This window comes from Mirounga angustirostris, unplaced genomic scaffold (genome assembly GCF_029215605.1).
Source record: "Mirounga angustirostris isolate CCGP_5_RB_7025 unplaced genomic scaffold, mMirAng1.0.hap1 SCAF_5, whole genome shotgun sequence".
Classification (NCBI taxonomy): domain Eukaryota; kingdom Metazoa; phylum Chordata; class Mammalia; order Carnivora; family Phocidae; genus Mirounga; species Mirounga angustirostris.
In genome coordinates, this window is record NW_026991713.1 from 57,273,925 (window position 1) to 57,293,202 (window position 19,278).

Below are 19,278 nucleotides of genomic sequence, written 5' to 3' on the forward strand. Positions count from 1 at the left end.
AGGAAGTCCCCTCAGCGCCGCCTGCCCAGCCTCTTGGTGCAGTCTCTACCCCTTCCCTTCCACTGTCCCATCTTTCACCACCAGCTCCTCTTGGGCCTTGTCCCTTTCCTTTTCCGTCTCTGCCCTTGTCTCTGTCCCCAGCCCCAGCCTTGTCTCTGTCCCTATCCTCTTGGCTGTTTCTTCATCAGCTCGGCTCCCTCCCCCCCGCCCCCCAGTCTCGCTCTCTTCCCTGCCCGGGGAGTCTTCAGCTGTCAGCTGTTGCTATGCGCTGAGGCTGTGGCTGAGGTTGTGGTATGACCGACACCTAGACAGTGAGAGATGGGGACAAGCAAAGAGACCGAGAGACACATGCATGCCCTGAGACACCAACACCCCCCACCCTAGGCACGCACGCAGATGCATTCACAGGGGCAGGCCACACACAGAGGTGAACCCACGGGCGGAGCGAAACATGGTCATGCAGAGACCAGCACACACATGCAGACAGGTGCACACCTAGAGGCACACTGCCCCACACAGATGCACACCCCCCCCACAGGAGCACACACACACAGATGCACACCCCCCCACACACAGATGCACACCCACCCACACACACAGGAGCACACACACACACAGAGACAAATGCACATTTGCAGCAAGAGACAAGCACACCCAGCCAGGTGCTCGGACCCCACCCCCTTCCTTGCCGTGGCAGAGAGCAAACATCCACAGACAGAGATGGACACACGCACAGGTACACGCTGGCCCTGGCAGTCCAAAAGACAAGCCCAGCCACATACAAAGAGATATTCAGATACAAAGATGTGACAGACAGCAGAAAGGATCAGTGATGCTGAGAAGATGAGGCAGACACAGAGACACCCAGAGAGATAGACAAGCCAGGAGGCGGGGACCTGGGTGCAGATGGGGCAGAGAGGAGAGAGGCCGGAAGGGGCAGGAATGGCCAGGCCCGACGCCCCAAGGCTCCAACCAGAATCCTGAGCCCAGGTGCCAAGCACAGGGGCTGCTGTGAGGTAGTAGACGGGGCCAGTGGAGACTCCCAGGCCTAGGGCACCCGGGGTAGCAGCCCGTCCCTAGGGTCTTGATCTTCTGGAGTCCCGACTGCTCCACCTCATCTCTTCTCCTTTTGCTAGTCTTAGGTCACCTCCTTCTGTCTCCAGCTATAGACACACACACACACACACACACACACACACACACCCACACACCCACTCCCGTCTCTGGGTCTTTGCCTCTGCCCTTGCATCTCTCCATCCCCATATCTCTGTCTCTCATTCTGTCTGTATCAGCCTCAGTCCCTGTCTCTTCTCCATCTCTGTCTTAGGCCCGATGTCCTTGCCAGGTGAGGAGTTCTAGGACTGCCTCCTGGTAGACTCTTTCCTGGCCGTTCCTGAGGGGCAGAGGGAGGAAGCTGACTGGAGGGGTGTGTGTTCCAAGCCGCAGCTGGGGGCCCCTCTCGCTCTGCCCAGGATCTTGAGGCGACAGGCTGAGAATCAGTGGCTCCCCGGGGGCGCCAGATGCACGGCTGACAGAGGGAGGGAGCGAGGGGGTGGGGCTGGTGGTGGTGGGAAGCAGGCGGGCGCTGGGGGAGGGAGGGGAGCCGGCGGGCGGAGGGTGGAGGGTGGAGGGGGTGTGGCAGAAGAGCCCGAGGGAAGGAAGTGAGAGGCTAGGCTGGGGTCCGCCTGCAGGTGCATAATTAGTGTTGGGGAGGGGGCTGTGCCGGGCTTACGGGTGAGCAGCGCTGCAGGAGTGCGTGCGCCACCTGGTGGACAGATGAGGTCACAAACCTTCCTAAGCAACAGTGGAGGATGCCTCTTCTCCCCAGCAGGGTGACTCTGCCCTGGGGCTCTGAGGTGCCCCAGACAGTGGACGATCTCAGAACTGGCTTGGAGGCTGAGGCTGGAGATGGGATCTCAGGGCTAAGAGGGATGGGGAAGGTTCTTGTTTCTAGAGGTGCCTAGGCCCATAGCTTCCTCAAGAAGGGAATAAGCTGAGGAGGTTGAACCAGAGAGGGAGGCAGAAAGCAACATAGTGCCCTCCTTTGGGAGATGCCCTCCCTGAGCTCACGTTTGCTGTTAAGGGGAGAGCGGTGCTCTAACTCTCTCAGTCTTGGACAGTGTAAGGCTGTGTGACTTTCTGCAAGAGGTTCCCCTCTTTCTGGGTGAGGGTCGCAGTAGACCTACGACCCCTCTGATTATAGCAGTCCTTTCCTGTCAACCCCTGGGATGTCTAAAATGATGGGTGAGCTGGATCTGTTGGTGGCCAGTGGGGCCTGGCTAACTGGTCTTCCCAGTTCTCCTTCAGTCCAGGGGCACCCCCCCCCCGTTTCTCCTGAATCTAGAGTTCTACTCTTGGCATCTGATTAATTAGTCTCCATGATGATGTTAGCGCTTCAAGAGCAAACTCAGGCAGAGAGAGCTGTGTGGGAACATCCTGAAGGACTGATTAGAAAGCCCTTCACAACCCCAGTGCGTTCAGTTCTTATGGTGGGATTTCTCACTGTGGGAGATCATTTTGGGGAGGCTGGTGGTGTTATCCTGTAAGTGACAATGCAGAGAAACAGGTTTTGGAGTTACCGTCGTAGAGCCAGAGAGAATACGAGATCCAGAAAGGTGAAGTCTCTGGCTCAAGGTCACACAGCCAGGAGAAACAGGTCTTCCTCCTCAAGTCCAGTGCCACCCCCTTCCCCTGCCAGCCAGATGGAGAGGGAGGGAGCTCAGGGAGAAGGGCACTGAAGACCAGACTCTCCAGCCTGCCTCCAGCACAGAGCAGGCCTCCCTCTGGTGGCAGAAGCAGGCAAGCACAGCCCAGCTCCCAGAGTCTCACACTCATAGGTAGACACAAGTGGCTTTTTTTCTTTTTTTTACAATTTTATTTATAACAATATCTGTGTTATTTAGTTGTAAAGGAGTTCAGCAAAAATTATTAAAACGTTCATGTCCCCAAAGCGGGGCTGCCCCGCTTGCCCTTTCTGGGTGTGCCCCACCTTCTCCTCATCCCCAGGGGAGGGTGGGGGAGGCCGGGGGACCATTTACCGAAGAAAGTCTCCAGCCCTGGGAGCCATGGTGGGGGCACTGGAGAAGGGGAGGGCCTGTCTGGGAGGGGTATTGAGCATGGCCATCTCAGAGGTGCCCCAGAGTGGGGGCTGGCGCATGGAACACCCCCCCCCAAGGAAGAACTAAAAAATTCCATCCTTTCCTTGCTCCCTCAGCCAGAGCCAAGTCTTCCCGACAGGGGCAGCAAAGGACTCTCCCTTCCCAGAAGGAGCCCTCAGGGAGCTGGGGGGGGGGGTGGTGCGAGTGGGGGTGGGCCGAGGGAGGGGAGAGCTTTGACAAAGTGTCTCGTACAGGGAGGGGAGGCAGCACCACCAGCTCTCCCAGTGGGGGTGCATTTTGGTGGAAGGTGGGAGGCAGGTACCTGTGAGCCGCAGGAGCCCCCAGAGCCCTCCCTGCCCCTCTCCCTGAAGGCAGCATGGGGGGGTGGTGCTGAGGAGCAGGCAGGAAGGAGGAGAACGGAAAGAGATAATACTGTGCTCGCTTGCTCACTTGCTCACTCACATATAAAAAGTAATTCCTTCATTTTTACATTTATACACCCCGGCAGGGCCGGGGAAGGGCTGGCTGGGCAGGAGGGGGCTCATCGAAGGACTTCTCTGGCAGGGGGCAGGAGGCTCTCTGGGGTGAGTCCAGTGATCAGGGCCCTATGCCAAGGGGTCCCCTATCTCGTCCTCAGGGCCCCGGCCCAGGAGTTCTCGCTTCTCGTCCGTGCTGGCCAGGGAGTGGCGGCTGCCGTGACCACCCATGTAGAGTGTGGCATACACGGGGTTGGTGAAGTTGGTGGGCTGCAAGGTGACAGAGGGTTCAAGTGGGGCTCAGGGGATGGGATCTGTGGCCCAGGTGCCCGGCGCCCCACCTCCATTCCATCATCCAACCCAGTGCCCTTCATCGTCCCACCCACAGTCTCTTGTCTCTACCCTGGAAGCCTCCTCCTCTGTCCTCCCGGCCCACCTTGTCAGGGTCCAGGGCAAAGTCAGCATCCAGTAGGCCCCCTACATCATCAGGCTCCCCGCCTTCATACATCTTATAGGTGGGGTTCCCAATCTCCACATTCATGGCCCCGTTGGTCATCCGCTGGTGCTGGAAGCCCTTAGCCCTGGGGGAAGCAGGATTTTAATGGGGCAGGGATTCTAGGAGGGCAAGGCTAGGATGGTAAACTAATAGCCAGAATTTTCCATAACTCACCCTCGGACTCGCCGCTTGTACCAGAATACCACTCCAGCTACCAGAAGCATCAGCAGCAGCAACAGCAGAGGGATGAGGATGGAGGCCATATCTGGAGGGGAGGAGGTGGGAAACGGAGTCAGAGGGGATCAGGGAGAACAGGAGGCTAAAATCTCCCTGCTGCAGGCCCCTGGAGCTCTGCCTCCCCATCCCCTGCCACCTACGTCCAGGCTGCTGTTGGCTGACCACCTGCTCCTCACACCGGGGTCCTGCCATGTGGGGTGGGCACCTGCAGGCAGGAGGGGCAGACCTGAGCAGGCACGGCCTCCACAGCCATGGCTGCCACGGAGCTGGGAGGGGCCGCAGGGTCCCGAGGGTCCCTGCTCAGATTGGGGGTGGGGGGGATGAGCCAGGTCTCGGGAAGGCTCAGGTCCAACTCACAGGCACTCGGGCATCATTTTGCTGTTCATGGTGCAGGAGCCGCCGTTGCTGCAGTGGCCGACGCAGGTTAGACAGCTGGGGGCCACCCGGCCGTCGGAGCAGCTGCGGGGAGGAATGGCAGGCTGGCTGGGCTGGGAGCCGGTGGCTGAGGCGTCGAGGCAGGGGCGGGGCGGGGCGGAGGGGGGCCAGGCCGGGGTCTGGGCCGGGCAGGACTGCGGGCCAGGCCCCACTCACTTGCAGGTGACGTCCCCACTCTGCTTGTTGACCACGCAGGCTCCGTCGAGGCAGCGGCTGCACTTGTTCACGTCACACCTCGGTCCCTCGAAGTAGGCGGTGCAGCGGCACTGCCGGGAGCCGTCGGCGGCCATCTGGCACGTGCCCAGGTTCTCACAGTAGCCAGAGCACTGCCCTGTGGGGGCGGGGCGGGGAGGTGCCTCAAGCCCCGCCCTCACGAGGTCCTCCCCAGCCTGTGGACGCCTGAGGGGACCCCCAGGTCTTGTAGGTGACTCCCACCTCCTCCTGAGCCCCCTGTGGCCAACCCCCCGTCGCAGACCCAGAGCATGAGGACACGGCCCCAAACAGCCTGCCGGCGCTGCTTTCGCTGGAACAATCCTGATGCCAGGGGGCTCACCACCTTGAGCCTCTACGGGGGGGCAACCTGAGCCCGCCCGAGCTGCTGCGAGTGGCCTCCCTCCCTAAGCCATGCCCCTGTGGCGGCCAGCCGGGCGCCCCCTCCGGGGCCCGGGGGTGGCTCACTCACGGTACTGGCAGCGGTCCCCCAGGAAGCCCGGTGGGCATCGGCACTGGGGCTGGTTGCCCTGGTTGACGGTGCAGGTGCTGTTGTTGGCGCAGTAGCCCGTGCACACCTGCTGGGTGCATCTGGGGCCCGTGAAGCCCGTGGGGCACCGGCACGTGGGCATGCCTGGCGGGAGAGGATGTGTGAGCGGGGCTGCGGCCCCCGAGGCGCCGGCCCTGCTGCGGGGGGGGGGGGGGGGGGGGGGGGCGGGGCGGGGCCGGGGACCCGGGCGGACGGCGGGCGGAGGAGGGACGCGGGCAGCGGAGGGACGCGACGCTGGGGCCGTGGGCTGGGGGAGTGAGGCGTGATGGGGCGGGGGGCAGAGGTGAAGCCAGGGAGGACGGTGGGGGGGGGCGTGGCCGCCGGGGACCCGCCCGGGGTGGAGCCGGCGGCCGAGAGGCTGGGGCCGGGGGACGCCGAGGAGCCAGGAGCAGGCCTGGCAGCAGAAGGGAAGGCCGTACCGGAGGGGGAGGCCGCGCAGGTGCCTCCGTTGCCGCAGTACTCCCAGCACTGGTCCAGCTCACACTTGTCGCCCGTGTAGCGGGGCTGGCAGCGGCACTTGGGCTGCCTCCGCGCGTTGAGGAAGCAGCTGCCGCCGTTGAAGCACTGCAGGTTACAGGTTCCGGGTCGAGGAGCTGCAGGAAGGACCGTCAGGCACAGAGCCAGGGAAAGAGGGGAACTCAGGGGTCGCGGGGCAGAGGGTCCCGGGGCCGGAGGTGGGGCCGCGGGAGGGGCCCGAGCATACCATCCGGTGGGGGCGTTGGCGAGGGCACGGCCACACAGGTGCCGTTGTCCAGCCGCTTCCCGTTGGGACAGGTGCAGACAGGCCCACTGGGGCTCAGCAGGCAGAGCCACTCACACTTCTTGCGGTCACAGGGGTTGGTCACTGCAGGTGCGGGTAGGGGTGGGAGGATGCTGAGTCTTGGGGACCCAGGACCTCCCCCCCCCCCCCCCCCCCCCCCCCCCCCCCCCCCCCGCCCATCGAGACTTGAGGCGACAGCCTGGAGACTCTGCCCCCAGGCCTGCCCTCTCTGCCTACCTTCAGGCTGCTTGTGTTGGTGGTACAGAACCACATCAGACGCGTGGCTCAGGCCCCCCGTCAGGTTGATCAAGGGGCTGTGTCCGAATTTATGGATCTTGAAGACACGATTGTTGATGTAGGTGACGCCATAGATGTAATCCTCAAAGACATCGATGCTAAAGGGATGACTTAGGCCTGGGGGAGGAGGTAGACTCAGAGGGGACTCAGGCCCTGGTCACTCTCCAAGACACTGGCTCCCATGGCTCCCAGGCACCCCAAACTCAACACGTCCCAAACAGAACTCCCCCCAACCTGTTCCTCCTCCTGCGGCCCCTACTGGCAAAAGGTCCCATCAGCCCTAGACTTCTGGGATCAGGATGGACTTCTGCTCCCTCTCCCTACATTTAATAAGCTCCTCCTGCCACCTCTGTTGCCTCCATGCAGCTCAATACTCATTGGTGGAAGGAATGAATGGGCAAGTGGGCCAGACAGTGCAGGGCTGGTACAGAGGGAGGCCAGTGTGGGGGAGGAGGGGTCGAGGCCTGGAAGGCACTGCAGGACTGCTGGGCGCCAGGATGAGGAGGATAGCAGGTGCTGGATGAGGCCTTGGACTCAGTGGGGAGGACAAGAGGCCCAAGGGCAGGGCCAGCTGAGGCTGCTCTCAGATGCTGACCTCGTTTGCTATCAGCAGCCACGATGGGGTCTGTGCCATTGAGCCGGATGCTGCCGATGACTGAGAGCTTGGCATCTGCCCAGTACAGCCGTTCATTGTGATAATCCACAGCCAGGCCTGGGCGGGGGCGGGAGGCAGAGAGCACTGTGAAGGCCCAGCCTCTCCCACCCTAGGCTCGAGGAAAGGCAGAACTGTCTCCATGTTTGGGACAGCTCCGTTCTGTTTCCACGACCACTCCTAGTCATGTCGAGGAAAAGCCTCCATGACTCATTGTCTATCCCAGCCCAAGCCCCTTCCCCTCCTAGCTTTTATGTGACCTCAGGCTCAGCAAGCCCACCCCTCCCATATCCCCTGCCCCCTGCTGCCACAGACCTGTGGGCCATTGGATGTTGTCCTGTACCAGTGTCTCCCGAAGGGTCCCATCCATTGCTGCTGTTTCAATTTTGGGGTGATTCCCCCAGTCTGACCAGTACATGGTGCTAGGGAAGGAGAAGAAGTGTGGGTAGGCCTTGGGACTGCCAGAGGAGGCTGAGCAAGGTGGGCCACCAGGTTATGGCCTGGGCACAGGGACTGCTGGGTATTGGGAGGAGGGTGTCCTGTCTACCTCCTCCAGAGAAAACCAGGGGAGTCAGCTTTCTGCCCAGGTTAAGGATCTTTTACTCTAAAACCACACTGTGCTGACCCAGAGTCAACAAAGTGGGCAGAACTGCCCCGTGGAGCAAAGGAGGAGCCGGAACTTGGCGGCACATGACAGCCAGCCAAGTGGAGGTCAGGCCCCTACCCAGCAGGCCGGCTGGGAGTTCTGGCAAAGGCAGCACTGGGGAGGGCCAGAGCTGGGGGTGGCCTGAAGTCACAAGGGCCAGAGGAGGACTCTGATCTCAGGGTGGTCTGGAAGGGGAAGCACATGCTTGGGGATGCTGGGTACCCACTCCCCTCCCAGGGGCTTCCTAGCACCGCCCGGATGCCTCCCCCCAGCAGGAACCCTGCACACCCCCTCAGCGGGTCCACCACAATGGCGTGCGGCTCGTCGATCATGCCCGAGATGAGTGTCTTGCGGTTCTCGCCCTTCATTTGTGCAACCTCAATCACATCTCGGCCCGAGTCCGTCCAGTACACGTTCCCAGCCACCCAGTCGATGGCGATGCCCCTTGGCATCTTGAGCCCTGAAATCTGCACAGGGCGGATGACAATTTCAGAGGCTACTACCTTTTGTCTTCTTGCCCATTATCCCCACCACCACCTGCCGGCTTGTCCCTGCTACCAAGTCATCCCAGGCGGAGAGCCAGTTCTCTGATTTTGAAGAGATGCACTGACACTTACCTTATGAGCCCGACTTAGAGCTTTCTCATGTTTTGCTAGATTAGATATTACCTTGCTCTATTGAGGAACAAAGTGAGGCCCAAAGAGGTCAAATGGGTGGCCAAGACCGACACAGAGGGTGGCATCGACCATCAGGAGCTGAATGTGGCTCTGAGGCTCAAGGCCAGTGTGCCCCCTGTGCCCTGCCACCTTGGGCTGTGAGGTGGTAGAGCCAACTACCGACAACTGGCATGGCTCTGCCCACCTGTCATTGTGCCCACAACACGATCCTGCCTGCCCTGCCCACCAGTCTCACCCTTTGCCCCCTTCCACTGGCCCTGTCAAACTCTGCTCTGAACCATCTGCTCTTTGCAGTCTTCCCATCTAATCTGTGTGGATCCCATCCCAGGTGGGGTGCTCACATTGAGGTGGGTGACACCCCGGTCAATCTGTCGCCGGTGGCGGTTGGAAGTGGTGGGAGGCGCGGCAGGTGGCAGGCTGCGGTAGGAGATGGTGCCCGTGTGCCAGTTGGTCCAATAGACACGGCCGGCCTTGACATGGACATCCATGGCATCGATACGGACACTCTCGTCACCCTGGAAGGCCTGCTCGTAAGCCGAATGGGGGTGACTGGGGAACAGGCTGCGGATCTCATTGTCGTCGGCGATGTAGAGGACCTGATACTCAGAGCCTGGATGGGCAAGAGGCCAGGTGTTGGGTGAGGGAAAAGGCAGAGGCAGGAGGCCAGGCTGGGGGATGCCGGGCCTGCTGCTGGGATGGGCTTCCTCCTCTTCTTCCCTAAGCTAATCTGGTATGACCTGCCACTCTAGAAAACCTTCTGGGCCTCTCCAGCCCCAGGGACTTCTGCCTCCCCACAGTCTCCGGCTGGCATCACCACACTCTGCCGCACGCCGTGTGATATGTGCTTGTGGGCGCCCATGGTGGCACAGTGCGGGGAGGGAAGCATCCCCTCCCACATGTCAGCCCTGGTTTACATCCAGGTGTTGCTAGCCCCACCCACTCCTGTCCTCTGCGGGCTGGGGGCGGTACCTTCGGCCTTGCAGGTGTTGTGCGTCTTCATGAAGTTGCGCGCGCAGCTGCAGAGGTGGCCACCCTTGGTGTTGTTGCAGAGCTGCGAGCAGGTGCCGAAGCGCAGGCACTCGTTGATGTCTGGGGGTTACACGGGGGTGGGAGGGTCATGGAGAGTCTGGGTGTCTGCCCGCCCCCTCTGAGTCCCGCCTTCCTACCCTGGCATCCGGGCTGGCCTGGCACGGTGTGGAAGCCCGAGCGGCAGGCGCAGTAGGCGGCTTTCTCGGTGCGCACGCAGCGGGCCTCATCCCCGCAGATGCTGGCGTTGGTGGCGCAGCTGGTCAGCTTGGGGTCTGCGAAGGACAGAGCGGATCCCCTGCCCTGAGCCGCTCTGGGCCGGGGCCTCGGTTCTCTGCCCCGCGGCGCCCTCCCCCCCGCCCCGCAGCCCAGCGCGGGGCTTACCGATGCTGCAGTCCTCCTCGTCCGAGCCGTCCCCGCAGTCGTCCAGCATGTTGCAGCGCAGCGAGGAGGACAGGCAGCGCTGGTTCCGGCACAGGAACTCCTTCTTGTCTTTGCAGTGGGGGGTCTGGGCCGTGGGGGGCTCTGCGGAGGGCGGGGGCTTCAGATCTGACTATTCGCCACCCCACGGCCTCCAGCCGCAGGTACCCCCTGTGGCTGTCTGTCAAGCTTCGGGGGTTGCTGCCTAAACATGCAGAGTCCCAAGCTCCACCTCAAGACCTAGGCGCCAGGAAGCCTCCCGGGCTTTCTCCAGGGGCTTCTCTCTCCCAAGAAAGCGCCCCCGGGCTCCCGGCCTTGGCTCCTCCCCCTCCCCAGGCGCAGTTCGCTCTCGGCCCACCCCCCAGCCCCTGAGCACCCAAACTAGGGCGCAGCCCGCGCCCGCCGGCGCCAGGCTCCTTCCACTGGCTCCCTGCTCACCACAGTCCTCCTCATCAGTCCCATCCCCACAGTTGTCGGTGCCGTCGCACTGGCGCCCGATCCACAGGCAGACGCGGTCGTTCTTGCAACGGAAGGGCCGGTTAGGAGGGCACACGAACCGGGCTGCAGCGGTGGGAGCGCACGGAGCCAGAATCAGCCTGGGAGGCGGCGCTGGAGTCCCGCGCGGTGTGAGAGCCCCGCCCCCGCCCCGCCCCCGGGCCCCGCCCCCCGCCTCACCGCACTCCTCCGGGTTTTCGTCGGAGTTGTCCCCGCAGTCGTCCTCGCCGTCGCACTTCCATGCCAGCGGCTTGCACAGAGTGTTGTTGCACTGGAACTCGTCCAGGGGGCAGGTCCGCACTGGGCACCGGCGGACCGCAAAGAGCCCACAGTGAGCCCTGAGCCCCAGGCTGGCTGCTGGCGGCAGGATCTTGCCCCCCCCCCTCCCCCGCCCCACCACAGGTGGAGGCCCAGAGGGATCACCAGGCAAGCTGTGGTCCAGCCAGAACGAACCCAGGCCTCCTAATTTTATACCAGCCCTGCAGCTTAGCAGAACGGCCTCCTCTGGTTATTTAGGGGAGAAGAGGCCTTTTTGGAGAAGCATGTACAGAGAGGTCCAGGGGGCCCTCTTTCTCTGCTGCCTGTGGCAGGGCATCGGGGCCTACCCTAGTTCAATGCCAGGCATAAAGGAGGAGCACTGGGCTGGGAGTCAGGAGACCTAGGTTCCAGCCCACCAGGGCAGAGCCAGAGCGTCTGTCCTCCCTGTTGGGGTGGGGGTGGGGGTGGGGGTGAGGGATCTCTGCTCCAAGCTGCAGACTTCTCTTATGCAAGCTTCACCATGTGGCCTTGGGCCACCGAGCCCAGGCAGGTCAGCCAGGGGCAGGGGCTTCTTCCTTGCCCCGGGAAAGGGAAAGGAAAGTGAGCGGGGACTGCCCTGTGGGAACTCGTGTGGAGCCTGGATGGACACAGCCAATGGGTTTCTGCGGGATTTGGGCCCAGCTGGCCCCCTGACTAAGTGCTGCTGTGGAGGGCACAACCCGCACAGAAATGTAGCCTGAGGCCCTGGGTCTCGTCCACTGCTCTATCCCCGATGCCTGGGACAGCGCCGGGCACCCGATAGGTGCTTAAGAACGATTTTTTGCCTGAGCAGTGACTGCAGGAGAGAAGGCACGGTGACTGGGCTGCGCGGGGGCGGCGGGAGGGGCTCACCGCCAGTGCCGCAGGCCTCCTCGTCGCTGCCGTCCATGCAGTCGGCATCCGCATCACAGCGCCAGCGCAGGGGGATGCAGTGGCCGCTCTTGCACTGGAACTGGTCCATGTCACAACGGGGAGTGCAGTCTTTCTGTGGGCACAGGAGCGGGCATCCCGGTCAGATCAGGGCAGCCCTGCAGTCCCACCCCGATCCTCCGGAGGCCACCCCTCCCTCCGCTGGTCCCCTTTCCCACCTCGTCGGAGCCATCTGCGCAGTCATGGTCCCCATCGCATTTCCAGCGCCCAGCGATGCAGCGGCCGTTGGCACAGGAGAACTCACTCTCAGAGCAGGGCCGAGGGGCTGGAGAAGGACAGGGGAGAGACAGACCCCAGGAGGGTGGGCACAGGGACTCAGCCCTCGGGGTTTCTCCAGCCCTTGGCAGAGCGATACCACCCATCCCTGTGTCCCTGAGAGCCACAGGTGACTGGCATAAACGACCAAGATGCTCAGCCAATGGCGAGCGAGCCAACTGGCTGCCCTCACGGGATTAGCTGGGTCCAGCAGGGGCTCACACTTACCCCTCTGGGCCAGCCACACGAGAGAGGGCATGGGTCCCTGGCTCTGCCCTCAGGACAGACTGTGTGTGGGGGGATCGAGGGGAACAGGAGAGGGACAAGACCACTGAGACAAGCACCAGGGTTTAGGGAGAGGCCAGTACAGGCTGATGGGCTGAGGCACAGCACAGGGACGGGTGGGCTCTGGGGCAGTGGCGGGGGGTGTGGTGGGAGCACGGGCACATCGGAGATACCTACCTCTGCAACCCCGAGAGGACAGTGTGAAAATGGAGAGAAACATGAGATGAGGTGAAATGGCACAGACTCAAATACACGACATGGAGCGGGGTGGGGTGGGGTGAGCAGGGAGCGGGCACCTGACCCCCAGCCCTGGGAGGTGGCCGCCTGCCCCCGCTGCGGCCTGGTGGGGGCAGGGGTGCTGAGAGGGGAGGTGCCCCAGGTGTCTGGGTGCGGGAAGCCTGCGGGCCGGGGCGAGGGTGGGAGGGCACATACTGCAGCTCTCCTCATCCGAGTTGTCCCCACAGTCGTTGTCATAATCGCACTGCCAGCGACCTGGCACGCAACGGTTGTTCTTGCAGCGGAACTGGTAGGGCTCGCAGGTACGCTCGTCTAGGGGAGGCAAGATTGGGGGGCAAACGTCGGGGCCGTCAGAGACAGAGCGGGGGCAGGTAGAGGGTTTCAGAGAGGCACGGCAGGATGGCCAGGAGTGGGATCGAGGGAGGCAAGGGGGAGGCCACGCAGCGCTCTGGTTGAGACGCGGGGTCCGCAAGGAGGTTATGAAGTGGGAAGGGCACAAGCGAGAGGAGCTGCCCTGGGGCGGGGACGACAGAGCCCCCTGTGTGGGGTGGGCAGAGAAGATTGCACACAGGTGTGTGCTGCTGAGGGGCCGGTGGGGGCGGGGACGAGGAATCAGACGGGAGGTGGTGGGCACGGGAGGCCAGCTGGACGCCTTCACCTGAGAGCGGGGACGGGGAGGCTCACCACACTCTTCCTTGGGCTCGTCGGAGCCGTCCCCACAGTCGTCCTCTCCGTCACACTTCCAGCGCGCCGGGATACAGCGGCCCGAGTCCTTGCAGCGGAACTCATCCACTCCGCAGGTCATCTGGGCTGCAAGGGGCGGCCGGTGGTGAGGGGGAGGCTCCTCGCAGGAGTGGGGTGGGGGGCGCGGGAGCAGCCGACACTACGGAGGGCAGGTGGGATCCAGGGGCACCAGGCCACTCACTGCAATTGGCGGGCTCATCGCTGCCGTCCACACAGTCGTTGTCCCGGTCACAGACCCAGACTCGGGGGATGCAGCGCTTGGTGATGGAGCACTGGAACTGGTTGGGGGCACAGGTCACTTCGGCTGCAGAGTGGGGGAGAGAGTGAGGACCTGCCCGTTCCACCCGCACCACAGCTCAAGATCACCACCTTCTCCCTCTTCCAAGCTCTGGCCCTGGTCCTGCCAGCAATTTCTTAGGAGAAAGGGACCATTTCGCTCCAGTTTGGGTGCTTTTGGTCTGCACATCTCTATGCCGAGCATGATGATTTTATGAGCAAGCCAAGTCACACCCAATATAATTTATGTTGCCCATCTAATAACGTTCCTGGAGAGCAGGCGCGGCCCCTAGAAGAAGCGGTGGGTAGATCTCACTGTGGACTGTGTTCTTGTGCCTGTCTGCCCACCAGCCCGCTTCCTGCCCACAGTTCCGGGCACTCACGGCAATCCCTCTCGTCCTCCCCGTCCCCACAGTTGTCTTGCCCGTTGCAGCGGAAGATGCCGGGAATACAGCGGTTGGTGTTGGTGCACTTGAACTGACTGGGCAAGCAGACGTGGATATCTGTGGGAGGTGGGAAGGAGGGGAGGGTAACTAATGGAGGGCAGAGGATTCGGGGGCAGGGAAGGGACGCCCCACCCCCTCGGGAGTGAGCCTTTGGCTTCAGGGCCCAGAGTAGCAGGAGTCCAGCCTGGAGAGGAGGCTGTTGTGGGCTGAGCTTCCTTGCCCTCGGAGTGTAGTATGAAACCTTCAAATCCCAGGGAGGGAGAAGGCGGGGGGGGGGGGGGGGGAAGAAGGGCAGCCGGTGGCTGGGCAGCCCTTTACCACAGTTGGCCTCGTCACTGTTGTCCTGGCAGTCATTGTCCCCATCACAGATGAAGGCAGGGTTGGTGCAGATGCCCGTTGAGCACTGGAACTGTCCCGGGCGGCACTTGAACTCGGCTGCCGGGAGGGGAGCCTCAGAGTCAGAAGGGCTGGGGCTGGGCATGGCCACTCAAAGCCTCGGGAGTCAGGCTGCCGCCAGCCAGGACCCTCTTGCCACCCCTGCTCTGGACACTTACGACAGTCCGGGGGCTCGTCTGAGTGGTCCCCACAATCGTCCTCCGTGTCACACTTCCACCAGAAGGGGATGCACTTGTCGTTCTTGCACACAAACTGGAGGGCAGGTGGGGGCAAGAGGGGTTGGTGGGGGTCTGGGGAACTTGGGAGGATTTCTTTTGAGGGTCTGGGATGTTTCAAAGAAGCGAGAGGATCAGGGTATTTTGTGGGGGCGCTGAGCTGGATGGAAGGTTGGGATGTGAGGAGTGCGGGAAGGCCAGGTGATGGGGTATCCGTGGGGGGGTCAGCGTGGGGGTTACTGGGGAGGGAGGGCCAGGGTTAGGGTGTGGGAGTGTTTGTGTGAGGTGACGGGTATAAAAGTATTGCTGTGGGGAGACAAGAGGTAGGCAAGAAATGTGGGGGCGTTAGCGTGGAAAAACCAGATGGCGTGAGGACATTAGAGCGGGTGTTGGGGTCTGAGGAGGAGTGGGGGTACTGGTGTGGGGGGTTGGGGGAGCGAGGCATTGGTGAATGGGGGTCAGGGGGAAGAGCCTCACCTGACTTGCTGTGCAGTTGGACACACAGGTGCGCCCATCGCTGCCCAGGTAGAAGTTGGTGGGACAGGCACATTTGTGGCCCCCCCCGGGGGACAGGAGGCACAGGTTGCTGCAGCCACCATTGTTGACCTTGCAGGGGTGATTGGGCACTGCCGGAGAGAAAGTGGCTAAAGCGCAGCCGACTGGGCCCAGTGTATGGGCCAGGCTCCCTGAGCCACGGGCCTCCGGCAGAGTGAAGCCGGCACTCCCTGGTGCCACACTTTCTGGTCTTCTGAAGGCTGCCTAGCCCACTCTATCCTGGCAGAGGTAGGACGGATCCAAATCCTACTCGCTTAGGAGGAGGCTGAAGCCAGAGGAAGGAGAGGACTCTTCTTGAGGTCCCAGGATCAGGCCAGCCCTGAAGCCTCGTACACTGCCTCCCCTGGGCCCGCCCTCAGCTACGGCCTGCCTGCCTTTGGGGTCCCACCTCGGTGGTCCACACCCTCAGGGGCTTGCTGCTACGAGACTCCGCGGCTGGCCCCGGGCTGGGCTGTAACTCCTGAAAGCCAGATCTTGGCCTGTCTACAGGCCCCCTAATCTCCCAGTGTCTGGCAAGCACGTCTCAGGCAATGCTGGAGAAGGGGCGGGCTGCAACCAGTCCTGCTGGGCCCCATCCTCCCACAGGGGCCCCTGGTACCAGGCTCACCCTTCATCTGCTCCCCCCCACTCGGCTACTCACCATCTGGCTGGCGCAAGGCATGGAAGACATGCAGGTCCATGGGCCGGTGCAGGGTGCTGATGAGGAGTGTCTTGTTGGTGCCCGTGGTCTTGTGGGCTCGGTTGATGGACTTGGTCTCCCAGTCGGTCCAGTAGACATAGTCCTCAAACAGGGTCAGTGCGAAGATGTGTGGGATGTCCTGGCTCAGCACTGCAGACCGGGGAGGGAATAGGCCCGGCAGCCGGTCAGCACCTTCCCTACTGGACGCCCTTAATCCCACAACAACCCCTTGAGGTGGGCCCTTGCCCTGCTTCCGGATGGTTAAATGGCTTCCCAAGGTCGTGCAGTTAATAAGTGGCAGACTTGGAACTCGAACTTGGGCCTCTGACAACAGGTTCCTACTCCGTAATATTTTATGATTCCCTGTGCCAAAGTACCCCACCCCCAGGCCTCACCCTCACCTTTCTCAGAGCCCCCCGAACTGTGCATAAGAAGGGACTTCTCTTTCTCCTTCCCAAGGTTGCAGATGGTGGCCTCATGCCTGGGCTTGTCCAGGGCCATAAGCTGAGATGCTCTGGACCCCCCTACCCCTGGTGGGTGGTGTCCTCAGACCATGCCCTCTGGCTTTTAATCCTGTGCTCTTGCCCCAGTGGCCTGATCCTCCGGAGCCTCAGACCCCCAGCCCCCAGGTCTGCTGTGCGCAGGCAGCCTCACTGACCGACATGGCGATTAGAGCCATCCAGGCTGGCAAACTCAATGTAGTCCTCGCGGGCATCAGCCCAGTAGATGCGCTCGGTGACGTAGTCCAGTGTCAGGCCGTTGGGCCATGTGATCTTGGTGTCCACGATGACACTGCGGCCAGACCCATCCATGCCTATCCGGCCGATCAGTGAGTGGTCACCCCAGTCTGTCCAGTACAGGTACCTGGCAGGTGGGCAGGCAGTGAGCCCTAAGAGATCCTGTGACTGGGCCCACCGGGAGCCCGCAGGGAGGCTGGGCCTGGATGCCTGAGCACACTGCTGGCTTTCAGGGGCTCCCCCAACCCTCTTCACCCGCGTACCCGTTCTGGACATCCACCACCAGAGCCCTGGGCTCACGGAGGCCAGAGCTGACCAGCACTGTCCGGTAGGCCCCGTTGAGCTTGGACACCTCGATGGTGTCCCGGCCTTTGTCACACCAGTACAGGTTGCCGCCCACCCAGTCCACAGCCAGGCCGTCCGGGTTGCTGAGGCCTGTCCGATGCAGCACCTGTGGGCAGGGGCAGGGAAGGAAGAGCTCTGGGTGACCTGGGGCGGGACCCTCAGTCTTCCCCCTGGTGTCAAGTGAAGCGGAGCTCCGTCCTCCAGCTTGGCAGGGAGGACAACGGATGGAGAAGGCCCAGCGCTGGGCCTGGTGTTGGCGGAGGCTCTAGGACAGGGGTCTCCAGGTGAGAGAGACCGCACCCCAAGCCCCATAGTACCTGGGGTGTGCATTTAAGAGAGGCCAGCCCTAAGGGGGAAGCTACCGATGACTAGGAAAAGAGCAGGAGGAATCTCCCAGACCTCACTCTCTGAGCTTGGAGGGGAGGGAGAAGCCAGGACAAGCAGAGTTGTGCAGTGACCCGGGCATCACCTGCACGTTACTCCCGTTAAGGTGCATTCTTCGGATCATGCTGCCCTGGGTCGTCACGTCCGTCCAGTAAATCATCTGCTCTCGGTAGTCAAAGTCCAAGGCGACGGCATTGTTCAGGCCCTGGATATGGGGGGCAGGGGAGAAGGAGGACCACAGGCTCAGGACACGGGGGGCTGGAGAAGTCAGTCGGGGTGACGAACACGGGCCCAAGTGGGGAGGATGAGGGGGCTGTACAGGGCAGGGTACGTAGCTCTGGGCCTGGGGAGACAGGTGGGGTGAGGAGGGCCAGGCCCGGCACCTGCTTAAGCAGCGTGTAGTTGGAGCCATCCAGGTTGAGCTTGCGTAGGTAGTACCGGTTGGCAAAGATCAGGAACGGCTCCTCATCTGGAGGGAGAGCGTCCTGGCTCAGCCTGGCTCAGCTGTGGCACGAGCCGGCACCCCCGGCCCCCAGCTGTGCGAGCCCTTGGATGCCCTCCAGGTGCCCGTCTCACCAGTCACGGCTTTGCAGCTGTGGGGGTCGCCACCGCGGGGGGCGTAGCCCTCCACGCACAGACACTTGTAGCTGCCGTGTGTGTTGATGCAGCGCTGACTGCAGGGGAACGTGGAGCTGCACTCATCCACGTCAGCACACGTCCGGCCGTCGTCCTTCAGGCGGAAGCCGGGGCGGCAGCGACACTGCGGGCACAGGGAGCCTTGCGCTGGGCATGGGCAGGCGTCTGGGCCTCCCCTCCCCCACCCCGCCCCTGGAGACTGGGGCTCCGGCTCCCTCCACCCCGGGGCGGCTGGCTCTGCTGGGGAAACCGAGGCTGGCAGGGTGGGCAGGCAGCAAGCACGGGCTGAGCTGCCCCATGCCAGCAGTCTGGCTCTCACACGGCGGTGACCCGTGACCCCCCTGCTTCTATCCCCAGAGGATGACGCTTAGGCCTCATCTTATGTGGCCCGTGAGCACTATCTGACGGAGCTGATCATGCTCCTCCTCCGAGGCTCTCTTCACTCAGCTGCTTTCCCACCCCAGCCGCTGCCCCTTCTCAGGCTCCTCTGCCGGCCGCCCTCACAAACCACCCCCCACCGGCCTTGGTGTGGCTGAGCACAGGGCTCAGGCCTTGGGCCTCCCCTCTTTTCCATCTACACTCACTCCCTTGGGGAACGTCTCCGGGCTCACGGATTTAAATGCTGTCTCTACGGTGAAAACTCCCAGATTCGGTGCTCCCGTCGGGCCTCACCCTTGAACTGGGTACCCCTACCTCTGGCGCCCCCCTGACATCTGCACATCCCTCCTTCTCCCGCAGCCCTTGCTGGCTCTACCGTCCAAAGAGAGGGAGAACCCCAAGCACAGGCTTCGTTTCTGTTCCCCACTGGGGCCTCGGCACCTAGAACACTGCCCGGCAGCCTAGGTGCCCAATGCGCCCTCAGTGAACGAATGAGCCAGCAAATGAATGAATAGGGGGTGGGGAACGGAGCTCCTGCCGGCCTTGGGGGTGTGGGAGCTCCCACTCCGGGGTGGGGCACACCTTGAAGCCAATCTTGAGGTCCTCGCAGTCCTGGCTACAGCCACTGAGCTTGCGGCTGAGACACTCGTTGACGTGGCAGCCGCGCTCGTCCGAGCCGTCCCCGCAGTCATCCTGCCCGTTGCAGAGCAGAGCCTCGGCCACACAGCGCCCGCTGCTGCACAGGAACTGCGAGGAGGCGTTGCACTTGTGCTCTGGGGGGGGGAGGGGCAGGTCAGCGGGGGGAGGGGGGCTGCCGGGATGGGGGGGCGAAGCTGGGGAGGGGCCGGGCTTTGGGCCCACCTGAGCTGCTGCAGTGCGGGTTCTTGGGGGCCTCGTCGCTCTGGTCGTGGCAGTCGTTTTCGCCGTCGCACGCCCACTGGCGGGAGCTCAGACAGCGCCCGTTGGCGCAGCGGAACTCGTTGGGACCACAGGTCGGGTACTCTGGGG

General features: G+C 62.8%; 1 protein-coding gene across 2 annotated transcripts in view; it reads right to left on the reverse strand.

Moving 5' to 3' along the window:
- Window positions 1-2,852: 2,852 nt before the first annotated feature.
- LRP1 (LDL receptor related protein 1) overlaps window positions 2,853-19,278 on the reverse strand; it is a 79,910-nt gene continuing 63,484 nt past the window's right edge. For both annotated transcript variants that reach the window (XM_064591057.1, XM_064591056.1), the window contains 36 exons: window positions 19,132-19,272; window positions 18,853-19,043; window positions 17,833-18,016; window positions 17,640-17,725; window positions 17,342-17,461; window positions 16,791-16,978; window positions 16,449-16,654; window positions 15,752-15,940; window positions 15,034-15,182; window positions 14,500-14,593; window positions 14,264-14,380; window positions 13,883-14,002; window positions 13,405-13,527; window positions 13,164-13,289; window positions 12,675-12,791; window positions 11,861-11,967; window positions 11,625-11,757; window positions 10,656-10,775; window positions 10,419-10,541; window positions 9,945-10,085; window positions 9,701-9,835; window positions 9,504-9,623; window positions 8,876-9,144; window positions 8,146-8,324; window positions 7,527-7,633; window positions 7,155-7,271; window positions 6,500-6,676; window positions 6,206-6,346; window positions 5,922-6,095; window positions 5,425-5,586; window positions 4,899-5,073; window positions 4,665-4,766; window positions 4,448-4,512; window positions 4,245-4,335; window positions 4,011-4,155; window positions 2,853-3,844 (listed from right to left, as the gene is read on the reverse strand). In XM_064591057.1, the coding sequence (XP_064447127.1) occupies window positions 3,704-3,844; window positions 4,011-4,155; window positions 4,245-4,335; window positions 4,448-4,512; window positions 4,665-4,766; window positions 4,899-5,073; window positions 5,425-5,586; window positions 5,922-6,095; window positions 6,206-6,346; window positions 6,500-6,676; window positions 7,155-7,271; window positions 7,527-7,633; window positions 8,146-8,324; window positions 8,876-9,144; window positions 9,504-9,623; window positions 9,701-9,835; window positions 9,945-10,085; window positions 10,419-10,541; window positions 10,656-10,775; window positions 11,625-11,757; window positions 11,861-11,967; window positions 12,675-12,791; window positions 13,164-13,289; window positions 13,405-13,527; window positions 13,883-14,002; window positions 14,264-14,380; window positions 14,500-14,593; window positions 15,034-15,182; window positions 15,752-15,940; window positions 16,449-16,654; window positions 16,791-16,978; window positions 17,342-17,461; window positions 17,640-17,725; window positions 17,833-18,016; window positions 18,853-19,043; window positions 19,132-19,272 (5,075 nt within the window). In that variant the 3' untranslated portion in view covers window positions 2,853-3,703. The remainder of the gene's footprint in view (window positions 3,845-4,010; window positions 4,156-4,244; window positions 4,336-4,447; window positions 4,513-4,664; window positions 4,767-4,898; window positions 5,074-5,424; window positions 5,587-5,921; window positions 6,096-6,205; window positions 6,347-6,499; window positions 6,677-7,154; window positions 7,272-7,526; window positions 7,634-8,145; window positions 8,325-8,875; window positions 9,145-9,503; window positions 9,624-9,700; window positions 9,836-9,944; window positions 10,086-10,418; window positions 10,542-10,655; window positions 10,776-11,624; window positions 11,758-11,860; window positions 11,968-12,674; window positions 12,792-13,163; window positions 13,290-13,404; window positions 13,528-13,882; window positions 14,003-14,263; window positions 14,381-14,499; window positions 14,594-15,033; window positions 15,183-15,751; window positions 15,941-16,448; window positions 16,655-16,790; window positions 16,979-17,341; window positions 17,462-17,639; window positions 17,726-17,832; window positions 18,017-18,852; window positions 19,044-19,131; window positions 19,273-19,278) is intronic.